This window comes from Amia ocellicauda, chromosome 10 (genome assembly GCF_036373705.1).
Source record: "Amia ocellicauda isolate fAmiCal2 chromosome 10, fAmiCal2.hap1, whole genome shotgun sequence".
Taxonomy (NCBI): domain Eukaryota; kingdom Metazoa; phylum Chordata; class Actinopteri; order Amiiformes; family Amiidae; genus Amia; species Amia ocellicauda.
The window spans coordinates 19270979-19284647 of NC_089859.1; the positions used below are offsets into that span (position 1 = coordinate 19270979).

General features: G+C 39.5%; 1 protein-coding gene across 1 annotated transcript in view; it reads right to left on the reverse strand.

Moving 5' to 3' along the window:
- The window catches only part of necab1 (N-terminal EF-hand calcium binding protein 1), a 42018-nt gene that overhangs the window by 20574 nt on the left and 7775 nt on the right, over positions 1-13669 (reverse strand). Inside the window, exons 3-5 of the mRNA XM_066715394.1 lie at positions 10389-10497; positions 3871-3896; positions 3225-3322 (exon numbers count right to left, since the gene is read on the reverse strand). Coding sequence (XP_066571491.1) covers positions 3225-3322; positions 3871-3896; positions 10389-10497 — 233 coding nt within the window. The remainder of the gene's footprint in view (positions 1-3224; positions 3323-3870; positions 3897-10388; positions 10498-13669) is intronic.

Sequence of the window (13669 nt, forward strand, 5' to 3'; positions counted from 1 at the left end):
CAGATTGAGAAACAATTACATCCATTGCTGATTTTAATTTGTCCTTAATTAATCTTTAAAAGCTGGGTTTAAGCGCTGGCGGGTTTAAGTGGCTGACATTCACAGAAAAAGAGCTGGCACTGTGATCTGAGCTGAGCTGTGTCTCGTGATTAAATACTGAACTGGTGCTTGAAAAGGTGTTGTTGGCAGAAGCACATTTTCCAGTACAGTAGAATATTTACAATGTACACTTATAGCAGGTGCAGCCAGATGGGTTTAAAAACCACGGTGACACTGTGACACACCGTGCCGTCCTCATTCATTGGCCCCACAGGCATTTACAGGATTTATGATGATATTATTAAGTGGAAATGAGGCCAAACAGCAGCTGAAGCTGAGCGATTGCACACAGTATTGTTACACAGAGCTGATGGTTCCTCCATTCATCCAGCAGGGACTCTATTGAAGGGCCACGGGGAAGAGAAGGACAGGTTTCCCCTTTATCTCACCATTGCCTATCTTGCTAAAGCTACAACTGCAAGTAACTGTCTCTCTCGTTTAAATTTCCCCATTTCCTCAGTCTCGTTATCCAGGGTCATGTTCACTGTTTACTAGTGCAATTCCTGCTAATAATTTGTGCATTTGTGTTATCTATTAATTGGATTTGAAAGTCTCACTGGGACATCTGTGGAAGATATAGTAACCTTGTTAGAAAAATGTTAAAGAAAAAATTACCATAATCATTAGGTGTACAATTTGCTAGACAATAAGTATCAAAGGTCCAGTGCATTCCTTAATTTAACATGATGTGGCATTTCTAGAAAAAAAATGTAATAGCTGTAAAAAAATAACTTGGTCCGACGTCTATTGGGGGTAAATATCATTTTAATATATAACAAGACATTAGCCTTGTCTAAAACAGAGATTAAAAAACCCCAAGGCAACATTTTTATGAGGCACTCAGGGAAAATAACTCTGAATTAATCACACAGAGTTTGCAGAAAACATTCTAAAAATATGAGCTGTGAAACATAATGAGAGAGTCAACAAGCTTCACACAGGAAATAATTACCAGTACCAAGTAAACAATGTGGATAATTCCCCAGTGTTACAGAGCAACTGCATGCTGCTCAGCCATGAAAGCTATTCCTGCTGAAAATAACAGGCTTTCCCTCTTTCTGCTCCCTCTTCAGGAGCATATTTCTGTGCAAACTAAACCATTCATCTTCTTGACTGATGCAGTTCAGGGGCTGTAGAAGCTTTGTGTTGTCTTCCGCTTGTGCGGTTCAAGTAAACTAACTTATACCCTTCATCTGTCAAATCAGGCACTGATGTGACAAGTACTTTTTATTCACATCTGAGTCAAATCAATTCAGATTTCCTGCAGGAATTGAGCTTTGTTTTAAAGCTGGATCTAATTATAATGATCCTGAGACCTAGAAGCCAGAGAATGACTCTCTGACATGTGATTCGATGAGGTAGTGATGTCAGGGCCACAGAACTGGGATACATCTCACAACACTGGTGGCCATTGCAGGACATATTTGAAGATTTTTAATTGTCTTCCTCCTGATGGCTTTGAAACATTCTTTCTTAAACAATTGTAACAAAAGTATCAAACTGACACTTATTTTGAGCTGGATTGGTGCCCATTATACCACATCATTAAAATGCAATGTAAATCAGACCATATTGTAAATGGTAGCATTACTCAGGTACATTGAGTACAAGTTTAGACCATAAAAATAGACTCATTGTGTCACATGCAATACATTAGGATTTATATGCAAATCTAAATTGATACGTTACTCCGGGAAACAACAAAAGGGTCTTTATGTCACGTTAATAGCTTTCAAAGTTGTAGCTAAGCACTGTGTCGAAAATGGAGGCGTAGAAATTAATGGCTTAGTATTTATATGTAAATGTAAACTTAAATACTTGCCTGATAACAAGGCTTTTAATGTAGATTGTTCATTTATTTTGTGAACTTCTGATAATGCATTAACACTAACATACTCCAAATATAATGGCACCACATGGCAGTTATGTACACAACAGTTATCGTTTTTATGATTAATTTATTTACTGCAACCAGAACAACACTAGTGTGAGATTCCTCTCATTCCCTCGCCTCTTCAGTGGCACGGGCCCTCACAGCTGTTTTCTTTTTTATAATTTAACATTAAATACAGTTCATGAAGAGACTAGCACAAATCTTTGTGAATGATATACCTTATTGCGCATACAAAACAATGCAGCTCTCTACCTGCACAAGACACAGCAACCTCACAATCTGATCTTGTGAAACTGTAGAGAACCCCAGGGGGGATTGCAAACTGATTCAGCAGCACAGATATTACCAGGGTTTGCATGCACTTACATTACAGTAATCACTTAGACAGTCTCATCACAAAACTAGAATCAGTGTTTGAAAAGTACAAAACATACATTTAAAGGTCAGTGTGTGAGGGCTGTGTGGTAACCAGTGTAAGTGACCAATGCTTAGCTCTCCTTGGCCTTATATACATATATATATATATATATATCTTTTTTATTGTAATTATTGTTTAGCAGACACCCTTATTGAGGGTGACCTACAGAGTTTACAAAATACCACGTTATTTTTTACATATAATTGCCCATTGTAATAGTTTAATTTATTTTGATATAACTGGAGTAATTTGGGTACAATGCCTCGCTCAAGAGTACAACAGCAGTGCCCCTTCCCCCCCGCCTGGCACTGACCCCACAGACCTGCTCAGGATTCAGAGGACCAGGTGTTTATAGATTATGAAATTTAATGCATAAAGATGTAGAATAAAGTGGTGCGGCTCCTCCGTTGTAGAAATGATACACACTTGCCTCCAGCAGCAGTCTTTGATGTTTTATTCTGCATAGTGTTTGTTCATTAGCTGCACCACACAAACTGAGCACTACTGGAGTACATATAGGAAGAAGGAGCATGTATCCACAACTCTAATGGACTATAAATGCATATTCAATATGGGGAACTAAAGATGCAAGTAATACAATACACTGCTGTCACACAACCCTGCAGCGCTTGGCATGAAACTACACAATCCCTGAGGTTTGACTCTCCAGTCAGACATAACCCTCTGGTCTTGACATGTTTGTATGCTAATTACCACTGCTCCTCAGCATACTGTCCAAGAGACTCAATAAAAGCATGTTACACAGGTCCAGCTGCTAACAACACAATCAGATTCCACAATCATTTATTTTACCTTTTTGGTTTTATCCATCGCCTTCAGGATGGAGAAGTTCAGATCTTCCAGGGCAGCCAAGACACTCTCATACTCTCCCAGGTGCTGAGAGAAATATTCTGAAAATAAATCATAATAAACTTAGTAAATAAAGACTTTATAGGAAAACTCAGATCCAGTTTAAAACTCAGGAGTAATTCAATTATTATTAGGCTTGTCTATTGCAAACATAATCTTAACAATCCAATAGGACTGCGTTGGGTCATGTGTCCTATAGGAGTGTGTTGGGGGCTCGTGTCCTATAGGAGTGTATTTGGGGCTCGTGTCCTATAGCAATGTGTTGGATCATGTGTCCTATAGGAGTGTGTTGGGGGCTCGTGTCCTATAGGAGTGTGTTGGGGGCTCGTGTCCTATAGCAATGTGTTGGATCATGTGTCCTATAGGAGTGTGTTAGGGGCTCGTGAGATATTACAGTAATAAAAAGTGTGCCACATAACAAACATCATGAGCAACAAGGGGTCCCTGTATGAATATTGAGCATGGACATGAATTCATATCGAGACATGAATATATTGAAGGTGGAGACTCTTGTCCTGATGAATTCCTTCATCAAAACTCCTGGGAGGATTGATTGCTCTGCTGCAATAATACTGGAGGCTGAACTCACCGCACAGCTCATCCGTGTCCAAGTTGCTACCGGAAAAAAACAACAAGCAGACATGTTAAGCATACCTCATATGCTGGTATTTAAAATACAGTCATGTATGGTTTCTTTAGAATTTTTTTTTAAGTTAAGTATTCAGATATAATTATTTAATAACAGGGAAATAAAAACTATGTTTGATGTCCTAAACTTTAGTTTTATAGGCAAAGATTATTTTATTATTAAATTATTTTTTTGCTGTGTTTCACAATGTGAGCGCTAAACTAATGCAGGTACACAGACCTGGGCTGTGATTTCTCTTCTTAGCTCTCCATCACACACCTATGCAGATGGAATGCCCGGCTCCACACACTGTTACACATGCTGGACTGCGTGTACAGCACTGCAACTTTAACACACATGGCTACACTGAATGAGTACCACCAAATGGACATTTAAACTGAAGATGAGCTCAGTCAGGTCACGGGCAATAATGTAATCAATCTCAGTAAGACAGAGTGGGAAGACTCTCTCTCATATCCATATCTGCGGGACAGAAAAGTCCTGATTCTCTGGGTTCAGCTCAGCTTGTCATGAGTGTGAACATGAATTCAGGGTTTAATGAAACTGTCTGACCATTCCCAGTGACAGGGTTCCCATCATTGTGAGCAGAGCATTCGTTTTACTCACAGCGTGGTAAAACATACTTTTTACACAGACGTAGTACACACACACACACCATGTAAATTTGAAGTAATATTAAAAACTTGTTCACCCATCAGTGATGTATGTAGTCAGAGTACATGTGTGAGCTGCCAGCGCCAGCGCCAGCGCCCTGTTCCAAGTCCAGGGCAGTACAGTCACCGTGATAGTGTCAAGCACACAATGAGCACAAACATGTGGTCACTTGTAAAAATACAAATGATCAAACTAAACACAAAACTAAATGTATAGCATGACAACATGAGAGTAGTTCTTGATAAGCTTGCAAACATTTCTACAGTTTGGTTGTTCATATCCTGAACAGCTGACAGTTTTGTTGTGCACTGAAACTGAGGGAAGAAAATGTATCTAATCAGCGCAGTGACCAGAAACAGGGCGACTTACAAAATAAGTGCAATACACCAATTACATCAGTCCTAAAATCGTGTAATTAACTGTGAACACCAAAAACAGTGTTCATCTAGAACTATACACAGTCAATAATATTTTTCATATTTATTGACTGTCATATAGGATTTTGAAATGGCTACACTGTTACTGTTACTGTTATGTCTGCTATTGAAGTGGATATTCAGCCCATGTCAACATCAGTCTGATTAAGAAAGCTAATCTTCAACTGAAACGCTCCTAGACTGTGTCGCAGCTGAGGGGCTGTGTTGGCTTCAATATTATGATTATATTTCTTAGCAGACACCCTAATCGTTAACCCTTACAATATATCACATTCATTTTACATACAGTTACCCATACAGCTGGGTTTGTACTTGAACAATCCAGGTACAATGTTTTGCTGCAGGATACAACAGCAGTGTCCCCCATCTGGGACTGACCCCACAATCCTGCGCTCCAGGATGATGATATTTCAGTGACTATCTGTCTCAGCCCAGAAAGCATTGGGTTGCATCCTTACATGGCTACGAGCTCACCTCACTGCCCACCTGGAGGAGATCCTGAGGAGACAGGGACTGGAGGGGTTTCAGTGAACCTTTTGAGGACAATGCCACCCACAGATGAGATGAATAAACATAGTAAAGGACAGACAACACCAGATGTTCAATACTAATGTATTGAAAGGCATTCAGGAGGCTTAGAATAGTAGTGATTTAAGCACTGATGGGTTTAAACAGGACAAGCGGAGAAGTTAATTATAATTCCATATTGTACTCGTCAGACACTCTTCCACACTTTGGAAAACAACAAACACTCCTGGCTCAGTCCAGAGGCTGAAACAGCTGGGAGGTTCAGTAATGAAGTGAGATGTGCCGTTCAATACAATGTGCGAAGGGCTGCTAAATTCTTCATTGAAAACTGCTCGATTGTAATTATATCTGGTGCCATTTTAATCTATGAAAGCTCACTGTAATCGACTCTTTACGGAGTATAATCATGTCTGTTCTGCTGCTCTATCTGATCCTGTCATGTAACTGTCACACTTCGAGAAACAGATACAATATGGTACTTCAATTCTAATCTCCTTTTTACACGAGACTGAATTAATCATCTACAGCAGACATGGGAACAAGTGCGACTGTGCTTCTGTCCGGGAGAATAGTTCTCTGGGTTGTTGCCTCATGCCTTTCTGACGCCAACTGCACAGTGACAGGGAGAAGATGCTCAAAGAGAGAAGTGACATGTCCGCCGCTCAGACCTACAGAACATCAACACTCGAGCAACTCTGCACGGATGGAAAAGAGAAATTAAGCAAATATGCACAATGGGATATTATGGCTGTCTGTAATTGATGTTTAAAAACTTATGAATAAAACTGTTTGATGGCCATCGATTGAATAACGGCAACAGAGTCACTTTTCAGTCATTCTGCAGTCAGGCCTTGATGTCACCTTTTAAATGTCATTTCCAAGACAATGCCACCTTAACTACACAGACCTTTCACACAATGGATATTGAAATGAGATGATGTCATTATTAGAATTCACAGCCACATGATAATAATATATGAACATCAAAACTTACAATACAAAGGCTTTGTGTATCGGCTGCTATGGAAACCAAAATGACCTGAACACAGAACCAGCCTTGAAGAGGCAGAAGGGAACATTTACAGGGTAACATACAGTGTATACTGCACTGGTCAAACAACACAGCTTGATATAGTGTATACTGCACACTCTACACAGTGTATACTGCACACTCCAGGGGCAAACTGGGACCAAAAAATGCCCCAGGACTTTTACCCAGGGGGCGACGGGCGGTGAAGTCTGGGTCCCATTATTGGTCCCGGGGGTGGCGATGTGCGGCCCACATGGGAATCAACCAGCCCACCGAACTAAAAAATGGACTGGCCCTTCTGGCATTTGCCAGAATTGCCCGATGGCCAGTCTGCCTATGGCACACTCTATATAGTGTATACTGCACACTCTACACATTGTATACTGCACACTATATATATTGTATACTGCACACACTACACAGTATTTACTCTACATAGTTTATACAGCACACCAGTCCAATGCAGCTCACACTGTGCATAGTCTATACTTCACAATCATACAATACAATAGAGACAACAGTGCAATATATTCAAAAGGTATCTTGATTTTTTCTGTAAATTCTAGTAGTATTTAAAGAAAAGCAATAGGATAGCAATAGCAATATTATTACAACGTATCAATGAAAAGCACGGTGCGTCTGTAATGTATTACATCTTTATGAAATATTCATAAAAACAGTCCAGCAGCACTTATTTCTCGTGTAGCTTTCTCTGTTCTGCCAAAAAGGTCATTGAAACAACTCAGTCCAGCTCTTCCATTAAAACTCAATCTCCATTCAGATACCAGTTGCAGAGGCCAACTGTCGATACAACAGAGATAGAAACAAGGAGAAAACTCACTGGAGTTCACAGCAACAGGAAACTCAGGTCAGTGGCAACACAGACTTCCAACACAGATGATTTCACCCTCAGAGCCAAGCGAGAAACATCAGCAGGAACCACAGCTTCCCAGCTGCTGATCTACAGACCTGTAGCGGCATCCCTTCACACTGGGATGTTTGTTTGTTTGCCCGGGTATTGTTCATGGACACACACAAACTTCGTCAGACTTAATTTGATAGCTCATCATGCTGGACAAAAGAGGAATCCATGACCCTCCTTTATTTGACAGATTATTGTGTTTCTTGATTAGCCAAGTACAGTAATTATTTTCAAATCCCTTTTGTTATGATTAACACATCAGAGTATAGTATAGCATTTAACTCTAGAGTTTGTATTTAAACTTAGATCTTCAGAAAAGAGAAACATACAAATTCAATGTCAATAGCAAAGTAAAGATATCATGTAAGATGCTTTATAAAAGGAAAAACTAAATCTTCAAATCTGCTATGAAATATGTACTCTGGCTTTTGGCTGGAATCTTTATTAATGATCACATATGTAGGCTAACCTGCTCCTATTCACACCCATCTATATCTCTGCCTGCTTTTGCTGGTCATGAGAAAGCCAAAGGAGAAGCCTCTTCACTGGCTCAATGCAGTCCTGAGAGATTTCCCCAGCAGATGAAATATCATAAGTAGAGCACTTTTCCCTGGGTGTGTTACATGACTGCTCTCTGTGCTGTGTGAGCAAGAAAGACACATAATTGGTTTAGAGTCTCTCTGAGTCAGGCTCTACACATGTCTGTGCAGAAGATAAACCTAATATTAATGAGTTTGTTCAATTACAGAATTATTTATAATCAGCATATCTATGAAAAACAAAATCATTCAATATTTATGTTGCAAACATGATTTAACTGGACTGAATGGCCCAACATTCCTTGCCCCTGTTTTTAATACCCAGCATTCCCTGCAGCAGCTGTTTAATGTGTTCTGCATAGTTTCAGTCTGATATAATTTATTTTCACTATTTCAATCCTTACTTGTTACAATAAAAGAAAGACATTTGTGTATACAAAGCAGCGTACTGTGTTGTGAGACATTACAAAAACATAATGATGTATGTATATTATTATATTATCTCTCAATAATCTTGAATTATTAGTCACATTCATCTTGAAAGCCTCTCTGTCTCAGATTACTGCTTCGCAACTCAGATCTGCTCTTTCTCACAGGAGATGTCACAGTTTCACTGCAGGACTGATTCCAACATCACCACAGCTTCTTCTGGGATGAGAAATGTTTTTAATAACACAGAACTAAATCTGCATCCTGTTATTGATTTATTTATTTATAGATGCATAGCTGTTTAAATATCCCAGAAGCTAAAGATCTGTAAATCACAGCTTCATGGTCCTATTCCTCTGATGCCTCTCAGTCACTCTGCTGTCGCACTCAACTGCCTGTTTCTCCGTGTGGCTTCGGGAGCCTCTTGCTTCACTGCAGTTGCAGTAATTATTTTGCAGGAACCAGCCAATGCGCTGCTCAAGTCAAAACATATCAAACAATCTGTAAGACAGTGAAAGAAAATGCTGGATCCCCGAGCTGTGAGCCTGCTGAGCCCCTTCCGGGCTGCTTCTCATTCAGACACACTCATAACTGACAGACACCTGGAGAGCAACAACGATGGAGTGAAAACCAAAATAGTAACACCTTATAGTGTCATTAATAAATGATTGATACATAGTTTATAAAACGGTTGGTAGCAGTGTGTGTAGCAGTCAGGGCTCTGGACTCTGGAAAAGAGGAGTTAGTCCCAGGTAGGGGCACTGTTGTTGTACCCTTGAGCGAGGGACTTTACCCAGAATGCTCCGGTACAAACCCAGCTGTATAAATGGGTAATTATATGTAACAATAATTTGAGTCACCCTGGATATAGTGTCTGCTAAGAATTGTAATAATAATACAACAGTAAGGAACCATTAATAATTCAATTTATAAATTATCAATATACCGTTATAAGATATTTATTATTTATATATTAAAACATTAAAAATAGTGTTTTGAGAGCTGCCACACCACTATTTTGTTTCATGTCGTTATTATTAATGATAAATCATATCATAAAGGTTTACTGATCATTTATACAATTAATTATTAATGGTTCCTTAGTGTTTTATGGCATATTTTCCAATTATGTATTAATGACACCTTAATATAAAGTGTTACCACAAAAATAAATAAACACAAGATAGTAGCTACCAGCGATCTTTGATCAAATGAGATCATTTTTATTTCTGTCCTCTCTACCTACCTCGTAAGACTTCATTATCAATGTTAAATTATTGATTGCTTCGCACTCCCCTTCAGAAGGATACAGTTCACTTTAATACAAACTTGTTTCATTAAGAAAGACACTCAGTTTGGAGATATTAGAGGAGAATAATTCTGACTCTGAGCTCCAATGAAACCCCTGCACTAAACTGGCGAACAATGTCATTTTCAAATTGGTTTGTTTTTCTTACTATATTTCTCTGTGACAATATGAGAAAGCATGCAGAAATCCTTCACAGGGGTCTGACCCTGCACAAACTGCACACACTGCACACAACACACACACTGCACACACATTATTGTTAAAGTCGAGAGTGAAAGGCAGGGACTGCTGGGAATCCTGAGGAAAGTTAGCTGGGAATATATTCAGTTTTATATAAGGAAATTAATTACATTTACTTTTAAACATCAGATAGACAGGCAGACAGATTTAACATAAAAACAGCATGGAGATCTTTCATTTCAATTTATATGATTTCCTTTGAGGCTACATGTTTAACTGCAAGGCAACAGTGTCTGAATCCACAGCTCAATACTTTCAATGCATTAAAAGTAATATAGATATTTATATGAGTTGTGTGTCTGTTGTGTGCTCGTACTCGGTGTTGTGGGTTATATATATATGAGTTGCGTGACGGTGTTTGTGCTCTTACTCGGTGTTATGGGTGTCGATGGTGTGGAACAGCTCCTGCAGCTCATCTCCAGTCAGGACTCCATCCGAGAAGTAGGCTTTGAACTCCTCGAAGGACAGCTTCCCATCGTCTGCAGAGAAGCACAATGTCAACCTCGCCACAGCACGACACACACACACAAACCCCCTCACACACACACACAAACACGATAGACACACACAAAAAACCCCTCACACACAGACACACACCCTGCTCTTAACCTGCACATCTCACACCAGCTCAGCCTAGTTCACAGTTTAGACGACCTCAGCGCGGATCTTGTGGAGAGGGATTTATCCGGGACCCGATGCCACTGCACTGTTTTACCACCTGATAAAAACACTTCTGGCACAGAAACATGCAGAGCTTCCCGATGTTGCATTAATGGCACCATATGAAGAGAAACGCAGAATTAATTGTTTTCAATTGATCATTAAATAGTCTTTACCCTGATAATACAGGTGGCAGAATTAATGTAGATTCGTTAGACCAGATGTGCGTTATTCTCCACCATGCAGCCCCACCTGTTAACACCTCCATTATTATATTATATACACATAGGAAGGATGCAGGAACAGTTTGTGTGTTAAATTCTATAAGCATTGATCAACATTATAACTCGTAAATCGTAAATGATTTAAAACACTGCACACATTTTACACAGAAACAAAAGGAACTCGAGAGATAATTGGGTTGTGGGGGTAATGCTTTAGAGGTGTTCAGTAGATCAGTAACTGCATTAGCACATCAAAGACCCACAGTGCAGCACAATTTGAAAAACGCGAGAGAGAGAGAGAGAGAGAGAGAGAGAGAGAGGGAGGGAGCACAGGGCAGCTGCACTGAATTATGTCAAATCATACAGGTAAACAAATGTAAAAGGTCCCTTAAAAAATCCATCAGAAGGAATCATTAGAGGCAAAATTATTATTTTCCAGCCTTTTCCAGCTCAAGACGAACATCATGGACTTAATAACCTCTTCCACAGGGAACAGACTGGCTGCCACACAAGGAAGGAATTGAACAGCAGGGCGAAACAAAGGGAAACTCATAACGCACATTGGTGAACTTCATCACATTTCATTAAAGACTTTCCTGTGGTAACTACCAAGACATCACTCAGTCTGGGCTGTTTAATTCAATTTTGGGAGGCTTCCTAGGGTTCTGGAAATTAAATTATGATTTTAAACAGCCATGTTTGAGTATCGGCTGTACTGAGACGGCCATTGAGTCCATTTGTATTCCTGATCAAAGCTGTGTGGTTAAAAGTATCAAAATCATGCTTCTGTTGTTCTTGCTCTGGACTGGGGACTGGTACACTAATAGCAATGTACTGCTGTGTGTTTCTGCATCCATCAGTCCAAATGTCAAAACTTCTATGGTTGTCAAATGACATCTTTAAATATTCAGTTAAATTACTCTCAGTGCAGCCTTCCTTGTTCTGTTTATATCAAGTTTATTATTTTGGCATTTTATCTAATTCTTGTTTGTCAGGTATGGATAGTGGATAGAGGATTGTTAAACCCCATCTTCAGCTCATCAATGGGAAAGAAAAATGTGTTAAAGATTAAGCAGACAATTAATATTTTAAAAGAATAAAAGTATATCCTCCCACCAGCTCCTCTGCTCAATCAGTGCTGCTATTCCTGTCAGTCTACCCTCTGTATGCAAACCCTCTGTGGAATCAGTTCTTATTACAAACCTGTGGTAAATGTAGAGTTCAAAGTTCACAGACTTATGCCAAATAAGGTCAAATCATAGGGAAAGCTTAGCTAAAGCTGATTGGTTTCCTCATAACTCTATAAAGGAGAGTGTGTGCTAATTATCAGTGAGACAGAGAGAAGCTGTGGCGCTGTGTTGTGATTATCCTATTCAACTTATTGTTGATTTCACCATGTGAGTCGGGTTGTTATTTATTTATTAGTGGCACCCATGTATTATTATTCTGCTCTGCTCTGCCTGAGGCACGACAAAACCTTAAAAAATTACTCAAACACTCCTCGAAATTACAGTCACTGTCTTGCAATAAGGGTCCTTAGCAGGACTCTGTAAGAGCCTTGGTTATCTGGACAGTGAGACCTATTTAAGCAAGGAGCCCAAAACAAACAACCCTTTAGTTTAATCAGCTCAGGGAACTCTTCTCTCACAACTCTCTGCTTCAGAGACGGGTTGTAAGTTTTTTACAATCACTTTGGCACTAATTTCAGAACCTTGATATCATTTTTCAAAACACTAGACACAAAACTCACAAACGATGATTAAAAACGCACATTTTTCAAAACTCTAACACTTTTTCCAATTGCTTGGATACAATACACATAAAGATCATGTGTTCATTGAACTAAAATCACCTGTTCAAAATGACTCAACATTAAAGTATTACCATTTCAAAATGCAATTCACACATTACATCTGAGATGACTGTATTAATTTCATTACAGCGATCTAACTATCAATTGATACAACTGCTCAGAATGATAGGTAACTGTTGCATTACTCTTAATGCATAGTTTTATGGAAACTGATGAACAATATTCCATGTTTAGATCATGAAAGTTTCAGGATAACAAGATCCATTGACACCAATTACTGTGGAACATGAACCAGTTGGACTGCATTATCTATGGATGTAATATTTCATCATCATTCTTTACACTGTTTCTATGGTCCCATGAACCACTTTTCCAGACCATGTTTACAGATTTGACATTACTGTATGTATGCAGGCCCTTGTAATTGCTTTTCCAATACTGCCAACTCATTACTGATGATTGATTTCACATTGTGGTATGAGTATACAGTGAAATGAGTGGTATCCACCTCAACAACATAGCAATAACATGAAGCCGGCAGGTGATCCAAGTCACAATAGAGGTCAAGCAGTGGGAGGAGGAAGATGAGGAGACGTGGTGGTCAAAGGAATGGCAGGGGACAAGCACCCCTTCTGAGAGGTGGTCGTGAATGTGACTAAATGTGTTCTTACTGTAATTTTCCCTGCAGAATAAAGACTAGGCCAAACAGGGGAGGCAGAGGCAAAATTCTGACTGACCAAGCGGGCTGTGGTCAATTTGGTTCGGCCCAGAAATAATATTTGCCAGACATTTGGCAGCACATCTTGGGCAATGACGACATGTTCAACAATGTGGAAGCCAAAACTTTGCCGACTATTGCACGCATGCTGAAAAGGCACCAGGGATAATGTCAGGTTCCACCATGCTCAAATGGTGCAAGCATGGTTTCAGGACCATCCACAATTTACCACCCTG